The following is a 23,005-nucleotide window of genomic DNA, read 5'->3' as shown; positions in this document are numbered from 1 at the left end:
TGTAAATGATCAGTTTGTGCTTGGAGTGTCAGATTGCCCAGAATTAATGGGAAAATGCAGGTGGCAATGGTGGGAGTTCTAGAGAGCATTTGGTGGTGCCTCAGTCCAGCTTAAAAACAGAGGATAACTGGTATTGCTGTAATAAGTAGTGATGGTAAATGTGTAAATCTGTGTGAGAGCATTGGGCAGTTTATACATTTAAGGTTAAGAGCACTGGGTTTGCTCATGCTGCACAAAGTGTTTGCCTCTTCCCTTATTGAATAGAGACACCGAGTCCCATTGGACCCCTTGCCTCATGGAATTCTGGCTTCTGTCTCCTCTGTCAGGCTGTGTTGTCACTATCAGAGATTAGTCACTGGAGCCAAAAAGAAGCATGTCCACAGCTCATCTAAAACGGAAATGCTATTTCCAGCTCAGCTGTATAGAAAGTGTCTGGTTTTTGTGTGTTAAAAAAGGGGAAGCTGCAAGCGAATTCCAAGCGAAATGCTTGGAATAGAAGCGAATAGAATAGAATAGAAGCGAATGGAATAGAAGCGAAATGCTTGGAATTGCTTAAGAGCACAATAAAGAGATGTCTTGTGTCATGAGGGCTTGTGGGGATTTGCCCAGGAAAAGGTTTTTTATTTTAATAAAACATTTTGCAATAATGATATGTTTGCCATTTTCTGTATTCAGCAAGGAAACAATAAAAAAAGGGGATTATTCAATAGAAACCTGACAGTGTTTTGCTGGTGCTGTTATAAAAAACAGCAACTTCATTCTTACAGTAGTTACATACTGCTGCTAGTTTAATTTTAAAATTATTCCCACAAATCCTATGGAATGGGAATCAGACAGGTGATGACAAACAACAGCTTAAAGAGTAAATAACTGCTTTATGGAGACTCAGTCAGATCATTTTCCCTCCCAGATGTGTCAGGCTCGCATTGTGCATTCAGCTTTACTTCCAATAACTTGTTAAATTGTAGTAATGTGAATATTTACCATTATCTGTATTCTTAAGGCCATAAAAGCCCTGGAAGGTTATTTTTCCATATTCATTGATGTCCCTTTGTATTGGGCAAAACCTTTTAGATGCATTTGTCTTTCATCTTTGTGTTGGAACAATATGATGATAATATTTTTCTGTTTAATAAATTAGCAACTACTGCGTGAGATGCAACAGATGGCAAGTCGCCCCTTCGCCTCCATCAACGTTGCCTTAGAAACAGATGAAGAGCCACCAGATCTCATCGGGGGAAGCATAAAGGTGAGAGCTGGAGCTTTGGGGTGGTCCTCACCATGATTAACCAGGGATATTTTACACAGTAATCCCAAATCCTCTCATCTTTGTATGTACCTGCAAGAAACTGTAAGTCCAGGAGGTGCAACAGGTACCATTTCAATTTGCTTTTATCCCTTCAGATATTCACTTATAACTCTTGGGCTGGTTCAGATTAATGTTATACTGATGCTGGGTTTGAAGTGTTGGGTTTACCTTGTTAGTCTGTATGCTTTGAAATAGAGAAGAATTTCAGCTTTACACCAGAGAACACTGGGCTGGAAAGAGTAGTAGGTCCTGCAAATAGAAACCATTTCCCGTGATATCTCAAGACAAATGTGAATATAATCATGTTTGTGTACTGGATAATGTGAAGATATTACTGGTTACAAATATATATTCCAATATATCTTGTGATTACCAAATAGGGGCATGAAGAAATCATGGTCATACACCTGGCTGGCACATTCTTACACACAACATGTTGAATTTTTAGTTAAAGCATATTTAAGAGGTGATGAATTAATTCAAAGGTCTTTTTGATGTGATGCTTTGACCAGCACAGACTTCTATACAAAAAGAAAAAAAAATAAGAACCTGAAAACACTGATTATTTTTCTTTCTCATCTAAGGCAGATGGATTGTTTTGTTTTATTTAGACTGAAGTTTTTTGGAAGTTTTTCTCATTAGGCTTTAAGGTTAACAAGGGCAGATGTAGATTAGATGTTGGGAATAAATTCTTGCCTGTGAGGGTGTAAGGCCCTGGCACAGGGTGCCCAGAGCAGCTGGGGCTGCCCCTAGGTCCCTGGCAGTGTCCCAGGCCAGGCTGGACATTGGGACTTGGAGCAGCCTGGGACAGGGGGAGGTGTCCCTGCCATGGCAGGGGTGGCACTGGGTGGGCTCTGAGATCCTTTCCCACCCAAACCATTCTGAGATTCTATGATTCGTCCAGGTATTAATTTTCTCACACACTTACTATAACAAGAGAGCTAATTCTTAAAAAAAAAAAAAAAAAAACAAAACCAAAAAGCAAAACTAACCTCTATTTTAATCATTGTAAAGCACATGCAAGCAGTCTGACCCCAAAACTTCTATTTGGTGAGTAATAATTTTTAAGTCTTGACCTAAGTACAGGAAATGCCACCATTAAGGTTGCCTGCTTACCTTTAGCTCTTCCTTATTGTGTGTAAATATGGTCTGTCATGGCAAGTTTTAATACTTTTCCTTGTGATTGGTGTCCTGCAGCATGTTCTGGGTGGACACTGTGTAGAAGCAGCTTTTCAATATATTGAATCACAGAATAGTTAAGGTTGGAAAATCCCTCTAAGACCATTGAGTCCAACCACTCCCCCAGCCCTGCCAGGGCCAGCACTGCCCCATGCCCACGCAAGTGCCACAACCACAGGGTGTTCAGGTCCCTCCAGGGATGGGGACTCCACCCCTGCCCTGGGCACCTGTGCCAGGGCTGGGCAGCCCTTTCTGGGAAGGTATTTTCCCTAATTTCCAGTCTAAACCTCTCCAGGTGCAACATTAGGCTGTTTCCTCTCATCCTGTCTTGTACCTGGTTGGGAGCATAGTAGACGTAAAGTAAAATTTGCAAAGGTCCTCAGTAATTCAGGTGATTGAGTATCTGGACCTCTCCTTGGATGCTCTGACTGGTTCTCCTCCCCATTGACTTTCTTTTGACTCCAGATCCTCAGATTTTCTGATTTTTTTTATAATTTCCCTGCTTCTGTCATGAGGTGGGTACTGGGAGTCATTACCTCTAACAGCTCACCAAGACTTGGGAATCCACCCTTGCAAAATCAGATTGTCACTCACCAAATGAGACTGAACCTTTATTTCACTGCTCACCAAAAAGGCCGTGGGATGCATATGGACGTTGCATGGGGCTGGAGGCACATCTGGGAGGATGTAGCCTGGCTGCTGATGGTTTTGGTTTGCAGTCTGGGGCCCTTTCCTTCATCTTCTTCTGTTGTCTGGAAGTAAACTAGCTCAAAACACCTCTCCTGTGGGATCAGGCCAGAACAAAGCTGTTCTAAACTTTTTGATCTCTGACAAGTTGTCTGCACTCAAACGACAGAGGGGATAAACTCTGGATCTCTTCAGTTCTGATGAGTGTGTTATTTCTCCTCTTGTTCTCCTGCCCTCATCTTGTCTGGCCTCCTTGGGTTCCTCTGGAATGGATGGAGAAGCTGGTTTGAAGCATAATAAGACAGACTGTGAAGAAATATCCTATTTTAGACCCAGAAATCATTAGGAACTGGTAATTGTGCTGATAACTCAGATACATGTTTCTTAATCAATTTTGGTCACAAATGAGGTGGTCTGATTCATGCAGTGGCACAAACCCTGTACAGTAATGCGGAGCTGAGGAGATGAATGTGCACCTGAAATGTTGTGCCAATGGGTAACTTCATAAAATCATTGAGTCAGTGTTTTGGGTTCCGGGGGAGCTTAAAGATTATCCCATCCCAACTACCTGCCATGGGCAGGGACCCCTGCCATCATCTGCTGGCAGGTGTAGCTGCAGAACAAGGGTGCCTCTAAATGACAAGGAGAATTACTAGATTTGATGGGATTTATATAATTTTTTTCTTGTCTTGGAGAACTTGCCTAAGGAATAAAAGTAGCCATAAAGGGCCAGAGTGTTTCACAAAAGGAAAGGAGGCTCAGGAAGGTTGTGAGTTGGAAGCAACTTGGGAAATTATGCTTCTGAGATAGTCTGACCTGTTGGTCCCTGCAGGGAAATGAATTTAAATAGAAATGAAAAACCAGTCTGAATATTGTGTGGGGTTTAACGCTAGCCAGCAGTTTGGGTTTTTCTCCTCATCCCTTTTGCACCTGCATGGGAAAAAGCTCTTGGCAGGAGGGAGCTGCAGGAAGATGGGCTGAGGCAATACAGAATTGGACAAGTGCGCTTCTCTTTGTGGTTGCTTTGTGGTCTGGCTGTTCTTTAACTCTTAGCCAAGAAAAGAGGGAAATGTTACTGTGGTGCTGGATGTTGTATCTGCCCTCCAGTTCCTCTGCCATCCACTATGTCCAAATTGGAGTCTTCATTTTAATGCAAGAAAGCTAGACTTGCATTATCATGAATTTAGTGATACTTTTCTTTCCCCATGGGAATCAAAGCTGTTGGTTAATGACGAGCTGATTTGAAGGTTACAAAGGAGAAGTGGAAAATGGTATGTCTTGTCTGCAAAAGATTAATTTCCTATTCTATTGTCCATAGCCAGTTGGCAGCCAGTGTCAAGCTAGTTCCATCCTAAGCTAATGTTTTCCAGCTGGACAGTATTAGAACTGTGTTTTCAATTAGTAGTTTTCCTGGGGTACTTAGGAGTAATAGAAAGTGATTTACCTGCAGGGAAGCAATTCCTATTAGAGGCTGCAGCTAGGCAACACGTAACTAGCTGCTTTGGTTTATTTGCCACTCAACAAATACCCACTGAATCACAAATCTACCACTAAATTTGCTTAGTTATTACAAAATTTGTTGGCTTCTCTCTGCAGCTCTTTGTGCGTTCAGAGGTGCTGAATATTGCAATTATTTTTCTAAGTGTGTTTAACTTCCTTGGGTGCCTGGGACTCATCCAAGTGTCTGAACTGGTATTGCTGTAGCTCAGGCTTTTTTAGGGCTTGTTATCGGATTAATCTAAGTCTTGTAATCCTCTGCAGCCATGCTTAGAAGCTTTCCTGAAAGAATTTGGGAAGTTTATAATTTTGACATTGATTTCCACCTATCTTGAAGTTGCTAAAGGCAAGAAGTTACCTTGGAAAAAACATGCACAGCCTAGCAAGCAAGTGCTGATGTTGAGCAAAGCACTTGCAGGGTCAACAAGAAAATGGTTGCATTGGAAAAGAATGATCCTCAAGTTGTAAAAATATTATTTTGGAATCTTTTAGAGCAGAGCTGGAGCAGTCTTTGCTGTGCTGTGTTCAGGGATCCAGCACATGAAGCCAGTGCTAAGTGTTGGTAATCTTTGCATCCATGATCCTTAGTTTCCTAAAGGGAAAGGGAGAAGCATTTGGTGAGCAAAATCCTTATGAAGTTCATTTAGCGTGTTCTGTACCATTGTATCAATGTGCATTTAATTCTGCTGTTTGAGGGCTTCACTGCAAATCCCGAATCAGACAGCGAGCTGATTCCTTAAAAATAGCAGATAAATAGATGGGAAACAGCATCTTATTGTAGTAATTAGTTTGCTTTGTTATGGGAGAAAGTGCTTTTAAGTGGTTTAAAGGCTGCCAGAAGATCCCATCTGTTCGTGAAGTGCAGAGCTAAAGTGATGAGCTGATTTGGGAGTGGGTAGAGGGTACCACAGATTAATTAATATATTTTCAGTCTATTTGTATTTTGTATCTGAGTGATACCCTTGTTAAATTCCTTTTATATTGCAATGAAGTTGCAACCAGCAGTAAAGGAGCAGAGAAATGAGTAGTAAGTCCTGTGCCACAGGGTGCAGGGTTTGGGGAAGCTGCAGGGTGAAGAATGATTTGAAATGAAGCATCTGCTAGCTCCAGCACTTCTACAGGGTGAATTCATGTTGATTTTGACATGGAGCTTGATTTTGGGCTGTTTCATGCAGCTGGAGTACAGTGAAGAACTAAAGGCCAAGGAACTGATGTTTTTTCCAGCTTTTATCCTGTTCTGGTTGTCACTCCTGATGACTCACTTTCCCCTTTACTTCACATGTTGCTGACCTGCTTTTGGTCCATCAAATTTGCTAATGGACCAGCTTTTGTGACATCTCCCAGCCTACTCACATTCAGTGAGCTGGGTTAGTGTAAGCATGGCAAGGACAGCTCCAGTGAGCTGAGGCTGGGGATCCTGTGCAGGAGAAGGATTTGGAAGGAGGCCAGGCATGAGGTGTGATGCACAAAAGCCTCGTCAAGCAGAAATGACCAGGCTGTGTCAAATCATAGAATCGGTAAGGCTGGAAAAGGCCTTTAAATCCCCACGCGCATTCATGAACACAGCACCACAACCGTGTTCACCATTAAACTGTCTCCAAGTACCACATCCACAAGGTTATTGAACATTTCCACGGATGGTGATGCCCATTTCCCTGGGCAGCCTGTGCAATGCTTCACAACTCTTTCCATGAAGAAATTTTCCCTAATACCCAGTCTAAACCTCCCAAGGCACAACTTGAACCATTTTCTTCTTCTCTGATGAAGATGTATTAGAGGGGGACAGAGCAACTTAGGGTTTTTCAAGGATGATACAAATAGGCTGAAAGTCATTCCTATCCTCAGAAGGGTAACAGTTGCAGGAAGGGGATGAAATTGAGGGATGAGGGAAATAAATAAAATAATCCTGATCTGCTGTGGCAGTTGCTGGAGATGGAACACATGCAGCCTTTGAGACCAGCAAGGCCAGTGTGGCTCTGCCTGACCTGGCTAAGGTAGGCTCTGGGTTTCTCAGCCTGCCTTTGGAAAGGCAGTTTAATTTCTATTTTATTTCTATTTCTTATTTCTGGGCTTTCTGGCAGTTACTGGTTCTAGGAGCTTTTCCATACCTTAACACAGAGGAATTCCAAGGCTGTCTGTGTATAGCTGTCTCTTTGTCTTCAGCAAAACCACTTCCACTCTTTAGGCTCCCTCCTGGAGCATCGAGGTGACAAAGGAATACACAGGGACAGCACCCCAGCTTGTACTTTCTATTTGGTGTTTATTCCTCTTATGCTGGCCCACTTTTAGGGCATGGAAAAGTGTGGGATCCCCTTTGAAGGAATGCCAGTGGTAGGAAGGGAGCGTTCTCTGGGCAGCTGAGTTGTAAAGCGGATTAGCTGCACTAGAACTCCACAGAGGCTGGCTGTGATCCCTCCTACCAAAACATCGACAAAATACCCAATAAAACCTTCACCTAATGAATTATTTCCAGTAAACAAGTGCCCATTATCTTGTTTTGATTTCTATTGCAAAATTAGGGAAAAAAAAATAGGGGAAACTTTTTCTACTCCCATAATATCGAATATAGATATTTGGAAGGGAGCTGTCATGAGATCAGCGGAAATATCTATTAAGCCTGCCTTGTATTTAGGGAACATTTGGCTGATAAATTATTTTAACTAGTTTTAGGTTTGAAGACTGTAAACATTTCCGCAGGTTGGACCCTGATTTTAGCTGATAAGGAGGAATTTGCTGGAAGGAGAGGAAGAAGCATGAAGCTTCCCACAGGAGAAGGATTTTCTTAAGTTCATTTTTTCCCTCTAACGAGCATCTCTCTGATTGAAGTACTAATAACACCAGGAGCTTCTCATCAGCATTATCAAGGACTTATTTGCATTCATTTATGCCAAGTAGTTGTTTCGTATGTTGTGTTTGCAATCTTCATCCAGCTGTCCCATTTAGTTGGGTTTTTTTACTTCTCTGTTTTCCTGTGCAAAAACCAGCTGAGTGCTTGAAAAGAACTGTAAAGGTCCTGCCCCTTCACCTGTACTAAATCAAAATAAATACCCACCACTGCCATATATATGCACATATCTCCCAGATTTGCTCCCCATGGCCTCATCCATCCCTCCCTGGGGTGTGGCTGGGAAGTGACGGAGAAGGATGAGTGTTGGCATCCGTGCGTGGCCAGGCTCAAACAGTGACGTGAGATTTGGTCATTTCAGGGGAACTGCCTTGGAGATCCAAATTCACCTCACAAATCCCTCCCTTCAGCCTGAGCTGGTGGCTGGGTGCTGCTGGGCTCACTTGAGCCCTTGCCAGCACAGAGCAGTTGTTAAATAAGGGGGGAGCAGCCTCGGGGCCCTGTGGGGCTGGTGGCACGTGGGCTCCAGATCCAGGCTGCTCACGTCTGTGTTCTCCATTGCAGGCTGCTAACATCCAGCTGAGGCTTTGAATGTGAGTTTTGTTAGTGCAGCAACCCAGTTCTGGGACCAAGTCAGTTCATACCCCGTCCCCTCTAAAATTCCAAGGTAGCTATCAGGGACAAGGTAAATGTAAATTTTTAATCTAAACTCATTTACTGTGAATTATTGCTACAAGTTCATTCATCTCTATCTTGCAGGACACACATACTACCCTGAGAATATAATTTTTAAAGCTTAATAATCTATTTTTAATAGGAAATTGCTTGTAACTTGTTTTGCAAATGTTCACTCAGATTTTAATGGCACAATTTAAAAACTTACAAATGGGATTTGACCCTTTTTCTACAGAGTGAAATCACCTGAACAAGTGGAATCAAGTAATAAAACTGAACTGTTTGGGTAATGTTCCTTTTCTCATCCACCACCATAAGATTTTTTCTTTATTTTAATTTCCTTCCTGGAAATTGAAAACCATGTAGGACTTATTTGATCAAACCACAGAAACATGTTTTCTTGTTAAGGCAAAAAAAATTCTTCATGGTATTTTTTTTAATACATCTTGAAACGCAATATGCTGGCAGTGTATCACAGAGCCTAAATAAAACTGATGCTGTGTTTGTGAAATTATACAGCATATTTATTGTTCTGGCCATTAGTTTTATGTGACACATTATTAACTTTTTGAATTTGTCAAGTAAAAGCAGCATAAATAGAAATAATGAGATGAAATAAAAATGTTTAGGTTGGGCATCACACAATTCAACCTACTTGGGGAAAGTATTTGGCTGTAAAATCAACTCCCAAGGGAACTGGTGGTGTATTCCACATCTGGGTCACCTAGAAATAGCCCAGACAAATTCCTGGGAAATGCCCTGTGGAAAATCCTGCTGGAGAAGCTGGACTAATGAAATCACCTAATCTGTCTCTTATTGCTTTTAATGTCTATAATGGTTTACACTTTTTGCATGCTAAATACACATCAAAACTCAGAAACAACAGGAATTATTTGGCTTTTAGTGGTGGTTGGGGCCAGTAAAATCATCTGTGGAAAGCAGCTGACAGCAGCTTTCACTGCCTCTGGGGACATGGGGCTGTGTCACCAGCTGTGCAGCACCATGAGCTGCCTCATTCCACCCAGACAGGGTTCCAGGCTGGGAGGGCTTGACTGGCTTTCTGCTGTTTATTTGACATTTGTACCATTCTGATTCTTGGAGTTCTTGGGGATTTTCCCATCATGTCCATTGATTGTTGCTTTGCTGTGGAAAGCCCCTTGCAGGGAAGGGTTCAGGTTATTCAGTGCAGGGGAGGGGGGACTCTGTCCCTGTGCCCCCTCAGGTGAGAGCCCACCTGCAGAGCTGCCCCAGCCCTGGGGCCAACAGCAGGAGGACGTGGAGCTGCTGGAGAGAGCCCAGAGGAGAACCCGGAGCTGCTCCAGGGCTGGAGCCCCTCTGCTCTGGAGCCAGGCTGGGAGAGCTGGGAATGCTCCCCTGGAGAAGGGAAGGCTCCAGGCAGAGCTCAGAGCCCCTCCAGGGCTTGAAGGGGCTCCAGGAGAGCTGGAGAGGGACTGGGGACAAGGGACAGAGGGACAGGAGCCAGGGAATGGCTCCCACTGCCAGAGGGCAGGGATGGATGGGAAATTGGGAATTAAGAATTGTTCCCTGGCAGGGAGGGTGTGAGGCCCTGGCACAGGGTGCCCAGAGCAGCTGGGGCTGCCCCTGGATCCCTGGCAGTGCCCAAGGACAGGTTGGACACTGGGGCTTGGAGCAGCCTGGGGCAGTGGGAGGTGTCTCTGCCCATGGCTTCAAGGTGAATTTTAAGGTCCCTTCCAACTGAAACCATTCCATGGTTCTGAGATCAGCTCCGTGAATTTGTCTCTCCAGTGTGCTGGAGGCACAGCTATCCATGTTTCTTTGAGGACCAGAGGTACCTCAGGGCAGGGCCTGATGGCTCAGCCAGCTGCAGCTGTCTGTCCATGGCCACTGACTGTGCTCTTTGCCCACCCCCTCGAGCACCAGGGCTTTGTTCTCCCCTCTGTATCTGCTCCCACGTTGGGACTCTGCTTTTCAGGCACCTCTCAAAGCAGTCCTCTTGTGCTAAGTGTCTTGAGAGATGCACCTTATTTGAATAGATTTGAATAATGTCTACTTTATTGTGCCATTAAACCTTCAGTAAAAAAGAATCACTTCTATAAATCAACAGTGGGTTTATCAAAACCACTGAATGGAAGTTGCTGGCAGAGGCAGGTTTTAAGCATCTGATAGAGGTAGTTACAAAGTTTGGAAATAACACCTATTTTATGTATCTTCTTAAAGTTTACCCTTAAGAGACCTCTCTCACATCTGATCCCTGCTTTCCAAGTCCATTCAAAATCTTCTTGCAGGAAAACAGCTTGGATCTGCAACAAAAGAGGATATGGAGCTGTGTCAGAAGAGGTTTAGGCTGGAGATCAGGAAAGGTCCTTCCCCCAAAGGGTGCTGGCACTGCCCAGGCTCCCCAGGGAATGGGCACGGCCCCGAGGCTGCCAGAGCTCCAGGAGAGTTTGGACAGCACTGCCAGGGATGGCCAGGGTGGGGTTGTTGGGTGTCTGGGCAGGGACAGGGGCTGGGCTGGGCAATCCCTGTGGGTCCCATTCAACCCAGGGGATTCCATAATTCTATGATAAGAGCACTCAGAAGCCACTTGAGTGGGCAAAGAAAGGAGACCTGAGCTCTTCTGAGGTCTTCCCACCAAAATTCCACTTGATGAAGCCAGCCAGCTCCTCCTGAGACCCTTCGTGTCCTGGTGGCACCTACCTGGGTCACATCAGGTGACAAGCAGGGCAAGGCAGGCAGGGCTGGTGCTGGGCGTGGTCTGCAGTCCAGGTCACAATGAAGCTGCTGGTTGAAATCCCACATTTTCCTCCGTGAGTGCAGAACCTGGTCCCTGGCTCCAGCGCTGGCTCTGCCTTGCAGAGGGCGCACTGTGTCCTTCACTCCTGTGAAATTTCTCTCACCTCCCTGCTCAAATTCCAAATTCCTCATTCCGTCACTCAACTCAATCCTGACCTCCCTGCTCCAATTCCAAATTCCTCATCCCTCACTGGCTCTGAGTCATTCCCTCCCTGCTCTGTCTCCCGCCCGGCGAGCAGCACTCAGAGATGAGATGCACAATGAGTCACAGTTCAGAAAACAGGTGCCTGAACTGGGGCTGTCAAAAATAAATGTGCAGGACTTGATTCTTTAGGCGAGTTTTTGTTGTTATTAACTGCAGCTTGTCTCAGGAAAAGCTGGATTTGATGGACAATAGGCCATTTTTCCCCTTTTAGTTTTAAGATGGAGTTTAGCTGCAGAAAAGTGATGTCATGCTTAATTCCTTCCAAATTAGTTTGCAACTGCCTGACAGATTTTGGGTGCATCATTATCATTGCTGTGCATGGTTTAGAGAAATAAGGTTCCCCATGTAGGGAAATATTAATAATATTTTACTAACCTTCATCTTTTTGGGGGTTGTTCAGCCTGGAAAATAAAAGGTTTTGGGTTGACCTAATTGTAGCCTTTCAGTACCTGAAGGGCCCATCAGGAAAGATGGAGAGAGATCTTACAAGGGCCTGCAGTGACAGGACCCAGGGAATGGCTTCCACTGCCAGAGGGCAGGGATGGATGGGATCTTGGGCAGGAATTGTTCCCTGGGAGGGCGGGCAGGCCCTGGCACAGGGTGCCCAGAGCAGCTGGGGCTGCCCCTGGATCCCTGGCAGTGCCCAAGGACAGGCTGGACATTGAGGATGGAGCAGCCTGGGACAGTGGGAGGTGTCCTTGGTCCCTGCAGGGCATGAGATGAACTTTAAGGTCCCTTCCAACCCAAAATGTTCCATGATTCTGATTGTTTTCTGGGCAGGTTGACAATGGAAGGAAGGAGGCTCAGGGCTACATCCAGCTATGTGTGCTGTGGAACCAGGAGAGCAGAGAGGAGGAAGATGTGTGACCTTGAGCAGCAAAATAAAAATTCCATGGAAAGGGAAGATTGTGCCCACAGGGACTCATAATGAGAGTTTCTGCTGCACACTCAGGGTTCATTAGTTGGAAAGGGCAGAGGAGGAGAGGGTCTTGCCTGGGGCTGAGAGATGAGCTAAATTCTTCTGCAAGTCCCTTTAGCTCTGCGACTGAGAGCTATATAATGAACAACTTCTGTTTCTTTCTATTTTATGACATGCAGGAGACTCAGTGTGATTTGGATACCACAACAGAGGCACAGTCAGAGCCTGAAATGCCTCTCAGGTCACTGGTGGTCGAGAGCGAGGTGCAGAGAGGGGCTCTTGGAGAGCTGGAGGAGGCAATAATTGTGTTCCGAGAAGGAATTCAGGGTGTTACTCTTCCAGCTGATCCAAAAGAAGGCTGAGATGTACAGCAGGGTAAAGCCCAGGGAGAGGGTTAAGGCACAGAAGAACATGAGACAGATTAATAAATTGAAGTGTGAATGATTTGAAGTTAAAAGAAAGTTTCTGGTGGCAGAGTGGTGAGATCCAGACCAGGGGATCTGGAAAGGTCTCACAGAGGTCATGACACAGGCTGAAAGTGTAACTGCTCCTAAAGCAGAGAACTGTGCTTTTACATGCCTGTGTTAGCAGAGGGCTGGATTTGGTGACCCCTGAGATTTTCCAACCTCCTGTTTCTGCAGGTTGACTGGAAGATGGTGAATGTGCTGCTGCGCATCCTCATGGGTTGGGAGGGACTCTAAAGGTCATCTTTCCATGGTCTGCCATGGGCAGGGACAGCTTCCCCTGTCCCAGGCTGCTCTCTGTAACCCAAGTGCCATCCTCCAAGCTCTGGAATTCAGCTGAACTGTTTTATTAACAGCAGAATAAGTAAGATACTTGAGTCTCCCTGAACGAAAATCAGCTTTGTGTTGGGTTCCCCATAAAGCAGATGTCTGTGTGCTCTGTTCCTGCAGTTCCTTCTCCGTGCTCTCTCCGTTACCTCTGGCAGTTGAGTCTCTGGGATACAGCACCAGGGTGTGCTTGTTTCCTTCTGGGAAAAGCTTTACTCTGTGTTTGGTCCCTTTGTTGGGGGTGGGAGATGAAGAAATCTGCTGTCATAAACCAGGCAGGCAGCAGCTTCCATCACCCAGCCCGTGCAGCATGTATTTATCTGCCTGGCACAGACCAGCAAACACTGCTGCAATCATTGCAGTAAATGGGAGATATGAAAAGTTTTAAGTTTCATTTTGCTTGCTGTTGTCTCCTTTTGTCTTTTTTATTGGGCAGCAGTAATTTAACAGCATGTTTGACTCCTGTTTGGGCTTTTTCATGGCTTACATTGCACTGAGTTTCTATTGAATATTTGAGTACTGTGGTGTAGTTTGATGCCTGATGTAAAAAGAACTAATTATTTCATTGACACCAGAGTGGAATTTGTCCATACCAAACAAGAAAACAGAAAGTACTGAGTGTATTGGGTAAAATAGTATTTCTCAGCTTTTCTTAGCTGATGTGAAACAAAAGAAGAAGCCCTCCTGAACCTGTATTCATTGGTGAGCATTTGCATCCAAATCTGACTGTTATTGCATCCCACAGTAGCACTGATCCTGTGTACTTGTGTTGGGGTTGGGGCCCAGGTGAGAACATATTTTAGTTTCTGGGCTGGGTTGTTGCATTTTTGCTTTCTAATGACATGCTGAAGTTGGCTATTGATCATTCAGGTAAAACCTTCACAAGAGTGCAGGGAGAGAGAGATGGTCACAGACGCTGAGGGTCAGCAAGGGATCCAGTCCTCTGCTCCTCCAGGGAGGAAGCTGACTCCCTATTATACATCAGAATCAGAGATTCAAAGGGCCCTTTAAGCCCATCTAATTCCCCCTGCCATGGACAAGGTCACCTTCCATTAGACCAGGCTGCTTCAAGCCCCAACCAACCTGGCCTTGAACACTTATTTTTGTTCTTGGGAAAATGTTCTTTACTGTGTTAGTGCATAGAGTGCTGTTAAGGTGGTACATGGACTTAAATTCTAGAAATAGAATTTGGAGTATCGAATCGCCGTGCTGGTGCGTGCTGATATCAGTGACAGGCTGCTGATGGGGTCGATAGAACAAAACCCTCAATCCTGTTGATTACATAAGCTGCTCCTTTGTTATTGAATTTAGGGGGAAATACAAGCCTTGTGTAGTGCTTGACTTTTTAATAGCCTGATTTTTATTAAGTGAATGTGTTTTCTTGTGATGACTCGTGTTCTGATTGTTGCTGACAGTGGTTTTAGCTTTGCTGGCTGTGTGCTGGAAATGTGCCCAGCACAGCAGTGTGGTTCATGGTGGTTCATGCCCTGGGGCTAGCAGGAGCTGAAGGAGCGATGCTGGGGGAAGAGGGAGGGTGTAACATGCTGTTTAACATTTGTTTTCTCCCACTGCTTCCCTCGCTGCAGACTGTACCAAAGCCGATCGCGCTGGAGCCCTGCTTTGGCAACAAAGCAGCTGTTCTCTCTGTGTTCGTGAGGCTGCCTCGAGGACTTGGGGGTATTCCACCACCAGGACAGTCAGGTGAGGATTACTGCTGTCTCTGATGGCTTGGAATTAACTCTGTACTCCTTCCCCAGCCTTACAGGTTCACCTTTCCTGATCCCACAGAAGCTGCTGTAGCCACAGTTCAGCCTGGGATGTGCTCGAGGTATTTTAGGCTCCCTGGTCTGGGCCCTGGTGGCTTCCAACATGAGTTTTGAGTTAATTACTAAGGTCAATTGATGGATGAACTTTTGATATTGGACTATGCTTTAACTAACAGCTGGGTGGGGGAAAGAGGGATCTGGTACAGGCATGTTTGCAGAGTTACCTGTGAAGGTAACTTGTCACTTGGCCTATCTGACTTCGTTCCCAGCTCCATTTGCAGGGGAACAAGTCACAGAGTCATGGAAAGATTTGAGTTTGAAGGGACCTTAAAGCTCATCCAGTTCCAGCCCCTGCCATGGGCAGGGACACTTTCCACTATCCCAGGTCGCTGCAAGCCCCATCCACTCTGGCCTTGGACACTTCCAGGGATGGGGCAGCCACAGAGCAACATGTACCAGGGCCTCCTCCACCTCACAGGGAAGAATATCCCATCTAACCCTGCCCACTGTCAGTCTGAAACCATTCCCCCTTGTCCTGTCACTACAAGTCCTTTCAGAGCATCTCTGACCTCCTCTTAGGAGCTCTGGACAAAGAGCTTTTACCCATCCAGCTTAAGGTTTCCTTGTTCTCAACCCCTTCCCACCTAAACCTGGTCTCAGGGCACTGGGACATCATCTCCTGGGCAGTGTGGGATTTAACTGGGGTTCCCCAGTGTCCAGTGAGCTTGGTGAAGCAAAGGCTTTAGAAAGAGAGTAGCAGGGTTTGAATTGGATGGTTTGGTGTTGAGCTGGATTGAGCTAAGTCCCAGATGTGGTTTGTCTGTGAATAGAGCAGGGAGGCTCTGGCATGGGGCCCCCAGAGCTGCTGTGGCTGCCCCATCTCTAGAATTTTCCAGGCCAGGTTGGACAAGGCTTGGATCACCCTGGGATAGTGGAAGGTGTCCCTGCCCATGGCAGGGGGTGGAACTGGATGGGCTTTGGGGTGCCTTTCAACCCAAACCATTCCAAGACTCCCTGATCTGCCATGAGGAGGTTGCAGAGGTGATGTATCCATGGGAAGGGCAGTGGAACCTCCACACACATTTGCTTTCAGGTTTATTGTATGTAGTCCATCTACTAATGCAGAGAAAAGCTCCTTCAATATTAATGGTTCAGGCTTCAACATTTGGAGTTTTACATCCAGTAATACCCACCCTTATTGCATCTTCTCCTCCTGCTGTTGCTTCTAATTAAACACGCAGTATTTCAGCTCCTTTCAGAATATTGGCTGGCATTTAATCCTTGGGCCACAACATTTTTCTAGTTTATTAAAAAAAAATCTACACATTTTGTGGCCTGGAGGGGTTCTCTCAGCTCTTTCTGAAGGGTTTGTTGCCGTGGCTGTTCTGGTGCCTGACTGTTGGTTCTGTTGCCCAGGTCTCGCAGTGGCCAGTGCACTGGTGGACATTTCACAACAGATGCCAATTGCCTACAAAGAGAAATCGGGCGCCATCCGAAATCGGAAGCAGCAGCCCCCTGCACAGCCAGGAACCTGTATTTGATGCATGGACATCAGAAACTGTCTAGGGTTTTAAACAAAATGGAACAGTAATACCAAGGAGGAGGAAGATTTCCAAGTTGTGTCCCAAGAGACTAGAAGCACCCGGAAAAAAACACAACTTCCTTGAACCCAGTTTTTTTCTCTCATCTATGTGCTAGTTGGCTTTATTTGACAACTGCTCCACTTAAGTTTTACTGACACATGGCTTCAGATTGCTCCTTTGTTTTCTTCAAGTTTAAAGCAAAATGATTTTGTTGCAGGTGCGGTGAGGTCCGATGCCGCCATTCCCGGTCAGTGTAAATACAGCAGTAGTCCAATGAATGACACTCAGGTTTCTACATGGAAAGTGCTTTGTAGTTCATGTATTTATCAAACTGTACAAAAAGAAAAAGATCCAGTGTTTACAGGTGTCAGCTCTCAACACATAAACACTACTATTAATCTTCAAAACATCTTCATTCTTTGTTTTCTTTTAATATTTAATTGTTCCCTCATTATTTCAGTGGGATTCTCTTCCAGGCACAGCCTTTTTGTAGTCATCATGGTCCAGGAATTCAAAAGCTGGAATGGTTTAAAGGTTGATGTTGCTCAGACCACATGAAATAACTGGAAAGTTGGATGTTGCTTTGGAAAGACTCAGTGTTTACATAGTCTTAACCTGCTTGGAGTACACCACACACAAGTGCCTAGACGTGAACAGATCTAGGGAGTGAGGAGACTGCTACACACGCTGCTTTTTAACATAATTAAATTCCTTTCAAGGTATGTATACTCACATCTAGAGTCATCCAAGGCCCTCTGTGTCCTCTGACTGTGCAGTCAGAGGAAAATCACATTTTCCTGACCAACCAAATACTCACCCAGCTGCAAATATCTGGAAGGCAGGCAGAGTTTCAGTATCCCATAAGAAAACTCCCAGTTTCACCAGCATGTTCATAGAAGCAGTCTGTATTCCACATCAGACACATCACATTTTCCTGATTTTGGCCTCTTTCCTCCCCCCTTCCCTCCTGCCATCCTTCTGGATGAGAGCTGAGCTTGGAGGCATTGCTCCTCAGTGGTTATGGTTTGCTCCATCTTCTTACAGTGTGTAAAAAGCAACACTCCGGGTGCCAGATCACTTGAGGATGACATAAAAAATGAACTTGAAATAAAAATCAAGCAGAACAGCTTTGTTTTGCCACAGGTTTGAGTTCTACACGATCAGATCCTGATATTTCCTGTTGGGCTTGAGCTCTGTTAGAGATTGAATAAGTTGCTGGTTGGTGAAAGGATGAGACTTGCAAACAGCAAAGAGAAGGTTTGGTGTTTGGGGGGTGCATGAAACCATCTGAACTGCTCTGACAAGCTGGGATTGTGGTTTGAGGCTCAAGTTGGACTGAGCCCATCCATCTGTGTGTGGTGGTGTCCAGGGTGTCCCTGGAGCTGGGAATGTGGCACAGGCCAGGGCCACATGCCGTGGTGGGACTGCAGTGCGGGGAAGGTGTTGGTGAAGGTGCCAAATGAGGTGTGTAACTACGGCTCCATCACAGTAATAGTGATTCATCCAGGTCCCTGAGCTGCTGGGCTCTGCTGAGGACATCTGATATTTAATAAATGGAGAAGTGACACGTGGAAGGGAAGTGCTCTTGGGTCTGGCCAGGCAGCACCTTTCCAAACTGAAACCCAAATAACTGCTCCTTTTTCATGCGTGTTCTGGTAATCAGTCACATATCAGCCATGCGTTTCTGGGGTGTTTTTTTCCTAACCATCTATTTTGAAGAAGCTCTTTGGAGCCTGGCAGCATTGCAATAAACAGCTGAATTGCTGTGTGTGTCCAGACAGTGGTGATGGGAAGAGCCTGATGGCTTAAGGACTGTGGTGGATGATAATTCTGATTTAATGTGTAATTTAACAAGTGCAATGGGACTGCAAAAAAATATTGGGACTGCAGAAAAAATTGGGAAAAATTGCATTATATATATATAAATATATATAAATGCATCTGTTTCTAAACTAGAAGTTTCAATACTCAGTGGGAAGAAGGAATTATGATCAGAAAAGGGTTGAGATTTGTCTTAGAATGAAGGGATTTAGGCAATTTAAGTTTTACCTGATGCACGGATTACCTCAGACAGATTCATCTCCTGATAATGTTTTCTAACTTGCTCAGTGATAGGGTTAATCTGAACTGGAGAAATGAGACTGGACTAAAATCCCTCCCCTGGTACTGTGTATTTTCAGCCACGATGCACATCCTGATGTTTGCAGATTTCTTCTTGCTGTTTTTGGGAGGAGAACTGCCACCTGTGCTTGAGTTTCCCTCTTCAGGACAGCTCTTGGGCAGGTGCTTAAAGTTGTTGGGTTTTCCTGATCACAAACAGCTTTCAGAACTGTAGGCCTGGAGGGGTGATAGATTTTTACATTAATAAAAAGACATAAATACAGAGTTTGGGATGTTTTCTCACTCCTGGAGAGCTGGGCTCTCTGGTCTGCAAAGCCTACAGTGTGCCAGGAGTGTAGCCAAAATGAGGTGTCAGATACTGAAAAAATGAGCAGAAATGATCAAAGTCAAGGTTTATCAGAACCAAAAAAATGTAAATAGAGCAACAAGAGTTACTTATTTAACTAAAAGGAACTGGCTCCTTTAGGATGTAGCTCTACCCTGCATCTGTTCTCCATCCTGATGAGGGAGAAGAGAACTCATACATAGCTCTGCTGCAGTTTCATCCCAGCTTAGAGGCAAACAGGGAAAAACATGGGAAGGGATAGGGAAAAGAGGAATTGCTGGGGCAGTTTATCACCAGACCAGTATCAAAGTGAAGGATTTTTGGGTTTATTTAATTTGGAGGTGAGGTGGGGGAGAAAGAACAACCTTATTTCATGGGAGAATCTGTAAATAAATGACAAATGACACACCAATTTTTCACTTGTACATAAACTCTACAGTAACATGCAGAACATGGAGAGATTTAAAGTGTATATAAACCAGAAAAAATATTGAATGTATTTTTGATGATTTTAAATTATGTATGAGTTTTGTCTTAACTCCTTCATCTTATCAGCAGTAGATAACTCCAGAGCTTTAAACACCAGATTATATAGTGATATCTTGCAAAGCAGGGAGGCATAACTTGACTTTTGTGTGTTCAAATGTATTTCACTTAAATGTAGAAACCAAGTTAAATAATGGCTTTTCCATTTGAAAGGGGGAAAAGCAACATTTGGATACAAGTAATAAACATCCTTAAAGTGGTCACCATGTGGAGGATTAAATCAGTAGTTTAAGGCCTTTGTTACTAAAATTGTGGCAGTGTTTCCATTCAAAATCACTGTTTTCAGGTGTTTATAATTGGCTGAAATTCAGCATTCAACATCTCAACCCTCAGAAGATTTTCATTCTCTGAGAGGAGCCTTTAAAAAAAATTAGTAATGAAATTTCAGGACTGTTGAGGCCCTTTTATTTGAGAAAACAATGGTGCCAGTGGATCTCCAAATAACACCTTTTTTTTTAATTCACCATTTTTCATGGTTTTTAGCCCAGAATTTTCTCTGGGCTAGTGTAGCATGACCTTGCCATGCTCTGGCTCAATATTTTGGATACAAGAATATTTGTGACGCACAACTTTTCAGTTGGTGTTATCACTTTCCCTGGGCTTAAAACGCATTGTAGTGAAATTACCAAAATAAAGCTATTTATGATGGGGAAATGCCTGCGATTAACACCAAGCCATGGCATCTACTGTCCCAGATTCAGTGGTGTGGTACCATGGACGTGGCAGCCTCTGCTGGCAGAGCCACACTCCTGAGGGGTAGTTTGTGTCCCAAAGGGTGCTCAGGAGCTCCAGTTCTCTGAGGAGCCGTGGCCAGGCTCCACAGGCACTGGCTTTGTGGGGTGGCTGCAAAAGGCACTCGGCTTGCTCGGCCCGACATGAGCTGAAAGGAGCTTTGAGGCTGAAATCAAAGTTCGGGCCTTTTCCATGACCCCTGGGGTTCCAGTGCCATGGGGCTGGGCTGCCCCTCCGTCCTTTGCTGCTCCAGGTGTTCCAGCTGCTTCTCCTTCTCCATGAGACCCTGAGTTAGGGACAGCACCAGCTGCATCCTGGAGCCCTCAGCCCCTTCCCACTGGAAACTGGGATTGACCTGCTGCGTTGTGAGAAGGCAAGGAGCAGACTCTGCATGCCCAGGGCAGCCTCTGACCTCCTGTGCCCACCCCAGAGAGCAGCAGCTGCCCTGCCCCTCACTCCCAGGGAAGAGAGGAGGGGGCTGCCTTGGCAGAGCTCCTGGAGCTGCAGGAGAGGGGGGACAGGGGTGGGTGGGCTGTGGTGGGAAGGTGCTCGCCAAATGCTGGGGCTGCAGAAGGGAGGGAAAGGATAGCTTAGGGTGTGCTCCTCATTTTTGGGTGTATTCTTTGCAGTGTTAGACAGATTCCTGCTTTTTCTGTTGGTAGCTGCTGAAACGAGCTGAGTTTCCATGCCAGGACTACTACAATATGTGTATCTGCTGATTTTTTCTGCATCAGGGCAGGTTTTGTTCAGTCTGTTCCTTTGTTCACACAGACTATTTGTGTGTGTCTTCCAGGTACTAGAATTCTTTAGACATTTCCTCTCCATTTAGTATTGATTCCACAAACCTCACCAGTAGAAAAAAAAAAAAAACAAAAAAAAACAATTGTCGCAGAGTGTATCACATGTCAGTCTATTTAAAAAAAAAAAAAAAAGAAAAGGAAAAAAAAGAGTTTTATATTACTCTGAAATTTGTGCACAATAAATGTTCTTTAAACTAAGATCCTTGAATTAATTGTATTCTGGATTTTTTTTTCCTCTTTGTTCTGTAATTATTTATGATTCTTATCTGTGTTCAGACTTGAGCTTAGTTTGTTAATATGTATAATTTAGCATTTATTGCATTCATATGTAAATAGGAGCAAGTATTGTAAACTATTTCATTGCTGGGGTTGTGGGTGTTATACATACACACATTTAGGATTGCAGTTTTTTGGTATAATTTTTTGTATTGTAAAATAACAGCTAATTTAAAGCCGGAACGAGAAAATTCTTGGGAGGTCTGTGCATTTTAAATACAAATGTGAAGTACCTGTATATAAATAAAAGTAAATAATGCAAATCTTTCCTCTGAAATAAAAAGTAGATGATCTGGTTAAAAAATTCCCCTTATTTATTTTCTTAAAATGGGGGGGTAAAATAATTTGAAGTGTGTTGAAGGCTTCTGGCTGAGGTGAGGCGAGTTTCTGTTGTGGTGGTGGGGGTATCAATGGGCTGATGGCAGGTGCTGAATTTGGGAGGAGGAAGGAGGGACATGTCCTCTGCCAGAGGATGGGGGATGGATGGACGTAATTCAGAGAGTTAAATCTGTAGATTTTAAAGGCAGAGACAGTCATTAAAGAGTTTCCATTTCTACGCTCAGGTTCACTTTCCCCCAGGCACCCCTCTGGGGTAAGAACCTTTCCTGACCTCCAGCCTGACCCTCCCTGGCCCTGCTCCAGCCGTTCCCTGGTCCTGTCACAGAGAGCAGAAATGGGAGCTGCCCCTCTGCTGCCCCTCCTGACATAACCCCAGCAGAACCATAAAATCTCAGCCCCTTCCCTTTCTTACTCTCACTAACAATTTTTTTTCCAGTAAATTTCTTTGTTTAAATCCAAAGAGGAAAAGCTCTCCCCCATGGAAACCGCATCACCAGCTTTGCTGGTGATTATCAAACGTTGGCACCAGCTGGTGTTTCAGATGCCCACAACAGCTGGAGAGGGAGGCAGAGGTGGGCTCTCCTCTCCCACCTCCTGCAGCACCCACCGTGCAGCGGGACATCTCCCACCACAGCACTTACCTTTGTTTGTTAGCTGGTGCAAGGCTTCTCGCCCTTCACAAAAGCTTAAAATCTGGTGAAAAAACTCACCAAAGATCTCCTGTCTCATTCATATTCAGGAACTGGGGATGTGACACTACTAGCTGACAATAAACATCTTGCTGTGGAAGATCAGCTGGAATTTTTGACTGACAGACACTCCACTTTACAAACTAGAAAAGCTACAACAAACTTTCACAAAGCAAAAGTCTTCTGCACATTGTCTAGAAATTTGTGGGGCTTTTCCCCAAAGTTGCGACATCAATTTTGTGGTTACTCTCTCGGGCTGAGTGGAAGGACTCTGTGTACTCTATGGGTGGTAAGTTCCACTGACTCCTATTCTCTACTGTGTCTTTGCTAGCTTTAATATATATAACAATAATTTATAACAATATATATTAAATATATAGCAATAACCTTAATGTTGTGCAGTGTTTTATGTACTCTCTCAGTAGCTCTCTTGTTTTGTACTGTGTAGTAACTGTTCAAGGCTTTTTGTCTGTTCCCTCCTGTCTGTTCAATAAATAACACATTTATAATAGCCCTAATCAGCCAGCCTTAAGATCTTGTGAGCCAGAGGGATTGAGGTGCAGGTCACCTAAGCAGAGCTGCTGCCAGAAATCTGAGCCTGGGGCAGGGCTTGTCTAAAGCTGTCACTTGCTCCGTGACACCCAGGCATGCACGGTTCCAGTCCTGCCGGGACGCAGTCCGCTCTTCTCCATTTATTTTTATGTCACTCTCCAACTTTGGAATTAAGCACTGCTGGGATGAAGCAGAGTTGAACCTGACGTTTATGAGCCGTGAGGGTTTCAGCCACGGTCGCCTCTGAAGGCTGTTGTGCTGCTTCATTCCATGGCATTAAACTGGGATGCAGGAGCCCAGTTCCAGCAATTGCTGCAGAGCTGAGCAGAGGATGCCAGGCTGACAGCACAGCGTGGGGTGTCCAGACTTGAAATGAAATGGGTAGGGGGGTAGT

The 23,005-nt window shown here is 44.8% G+C and overlaps 1 protein-coding gene across 2 annotated transcripts in view; it reads left to right on the top strand.

Annotated features, from left to right (window-relative positions):
• Positions 1–21,329, top strand: part of ATRN (attractin) — a 148,461-nt gene extending 127,132 nt beyond the window's left edge. Inside the window, exons 27-29 of one of the 2 annotated variants that reach the window (XM_053975390.1) lie at positions 1,142–1,249; positions 14,469–14,583; positions 16,065–21,329. In XM_053975390.1, coding sequence (XP_053831365.1) covers positions 1,142–1,249; positions 14,469–14,583; positions 16,065–16,189 — 348 coding nt within the window. In that variant the 3' untranslated portion in view covers positions 16,190–21,329. Of the gene's footprint in view, positions 1–1,141; positions 1,250–8,081; positions 8,163–14,468; positions 14,584–16,064 lie in introns of those variants that run through there. The other variant, XM_053975387.1, reaches the window with a different exon arrangement.
• Positions 21,330–23,005: the final 1,676 nt, after the last annotated feature.

The sequence above is a fragment of the Vidua macroura genome, chromosome 4 (assembly GCF_024509145.1).
Source record: "Vidua macroura isolate BioBank_ID:100142 chromosome 4, ASM2450914v1, whole genome shotgun sequence".
Lineage (NCBI taxonomy): Eukaryota > Metazoa > Chordata > Aves > Passeriformes > Viduidae > Vidua > Vidua macroura.
This window is presented reverse-complemented; position numbering and strand designations above follow the sequence as displayed.